The sequence below is a fragment of the Buceros rhinoceros genome, unplaced genomic scaffold (genome assembly GCF_000710305.1).
Source record: "Buceros rhinoceros silvestris isolate BGI_N320 unplaced genomic scaffold, ASM71030v1 scaffold17827, whole genome shotgun sequence".
NCBI lineage: Eukaryota > Metazoa > Chordata > Aves > Bucerotiformes > Bucerotidae > Buceros > Buceros rhinoceros.
The window spans coordinates 63,790-65,762 of NW_010422955.1; the positions used below are offsets into that span (position 1 = coordinate 63,790).

At 39.8% G+C, this 1,973-nt stretch overlaps 1 protein-coding gene across 1 annotated transcript; it reads left to right on the forward strand.

Annotated features, from left to right (window-relative positions):
* Positions 1–439: 439 nt before the first annotated feature.
* Positions 440–1,465, forward strand: DCSTAMP (dendrocyte expressed seven transmembrane protein; the record flags this gene model as incomplete). Its single annotated transcript, XM_010140261.1, has 1 exon — positions 440–1,465. A coding segment is annotated over exon 1 (1,026 nt), but the record flags the coding sequence as incomplete, so codon positions are not given.
* Between the last annotated feature and the right edge of the window lie 508 nt (positions 1,466–1,973).

A 1,973-nucleotide genomic window follows, 5' to 3' on the forward strand; every position in this document is an offset into this window, starting at 1 on the left:
TTTCCCTTTCTGCTGTCCCTGTAAGGGAAAGCTAGCATCTGTGGGGAAGCACTGAGTGCTAAAAGAAGCTCAAATTCCTCTCCTACATAGACACACACATATATGTACAAATGAACCACTCTGTCTACACAGCAAACGAGAAATCAAAGTGTACAAAAAAGGGAAAAAATACTTTGAAAAAAAAAAGAAGATAGAACGCCTTTTAGAGTCATCTCTTCCATAGTAATACATGTGATGTTGGAGACAAAGATTTGGGTCTCGCATGGGGCAGTTCAGCCTCCACGTGGGTCAGAACTGCATTTCTTGCAATATGAAGAAGTATTAACCAGACAATTAGAAGTACATCATTGTCAGTAGAGTGACCCAGTAACTAACAGTATTTTTGTCTTCCTTTCCTTTTAGTTTGAGCCATCGCAATGTCAGCAACAATCAGAAGAACATGCGAACATTTGTTTCAGTAGCCCAGAATGCATGGGGTATTTTTGTATCCGAAAGGAAGCCTGGCTGGAAGTATCGGATGCAGCTTTTTGCAGTTTGCTCTGCAGTTGGCTTTCTCTCAAGCTTTCTCTTATTCCTTGGCATGCACTTCTCCCTGGCACACCACCCTTTGGGTCCCTTACTGATTTCTGGATTCATCTGGATCTCGCTTTCTATCGCACTCTCCTGTTTCAAGCACCTGCGCTGTTTTAGCATCCTATTCCTTCTTTCTTGTGGATTGCAAAATGGCAGGGAAGCTCTTATTACTGCTGGCACAGGGGTTGTGATGGCCGGCAACATCCAAAATATTTTTCACAACTTAAAGGTTCTGGCAGATAGTATAACTTGTCATTTAGAGTATGAGCAATTTGCTTTAATAAAATATTATGTTGAGGCAGTAAAATGGATTTATGAGGCAGCCAAGCTTTCCACTGAATTACCTAAACATATAGTGCTCCTAAGGCATGAATTCACACCATCTTATTCAATTTCAGATGATGCATTAAAACAAGAGCTAAATGATACAAAGCAAGAAATCCAGAGAGTTGCTAACCAGATATCATTTATGCTGACTATACTGCCCTACATAGGCCAGAAAGTATTGCCTATAGTGGGGATTCTTCTAGCTTCTTTTGGAACTGGACTCTTTATAAAAAAATTTGTGGGCTCTCACAGTGTCAAATTTAAGAATACTTATATCACAAAACAGTTCATTGCATTTGATGAGCATCAAAAGCAACAGCAAAGACCCTGTCTTCTGCCACTTAACAGAAAAGAAAGAAAAGATTATGTGGCAATCCCATCTCTCTGCCTCACAAGGAAGGACAGAAAAAACATGCAGTATTTTTTTCTCCCTGTAATTATTCATCTTACCATCTGGCTTCTGTTTGCTGCAGTAGATTATTTGTTTTATTGGTTAATTATTTCTGTGAATAAACATCTCCAAGAAGTACCGGATCTAGAAATTCAACTCAGCCTCTTTCAGCAAGTAAGTACTTTCTTAGTTTAGTGTTGAAAATTTTCCCTTTATCTTCAGCAGCTGCAGGAACAGACATACAGCCAATAAGCTGTCAGTTCTTTCATGGCATTATGATGCCACCATTGCTTTTACAGATTCCCATGCTGGGTGGAACCTGACAGTCCTCTGCACTTTCCAAGTGTCATGACATTTCTAGAGAATGGTAAATATAGGAAGAAAGACTTTCATTCCTCCATTTATATATGTGCAGAAGACCAGAAGCTTACAATTGGAAACTCAAAATAAGCACCCCTTTTATAGTCAAAATGCCACTGTGACATGGGCATAAGAGATACCTACCTTGCTTTAGCTGAGTGGCATGAGGAGCTCATCATTTAAAAAACTTGGCTGCATACACACGAAATAATAACACATTGCCAAAATCCCAAGGTTCTTCTAGTGGAAGCAGCAGTGGCATACAGTACTATAGTGTACTTAGGTTGGAAGGGACATCTGGAGGCCATCTAGACCAACCTCA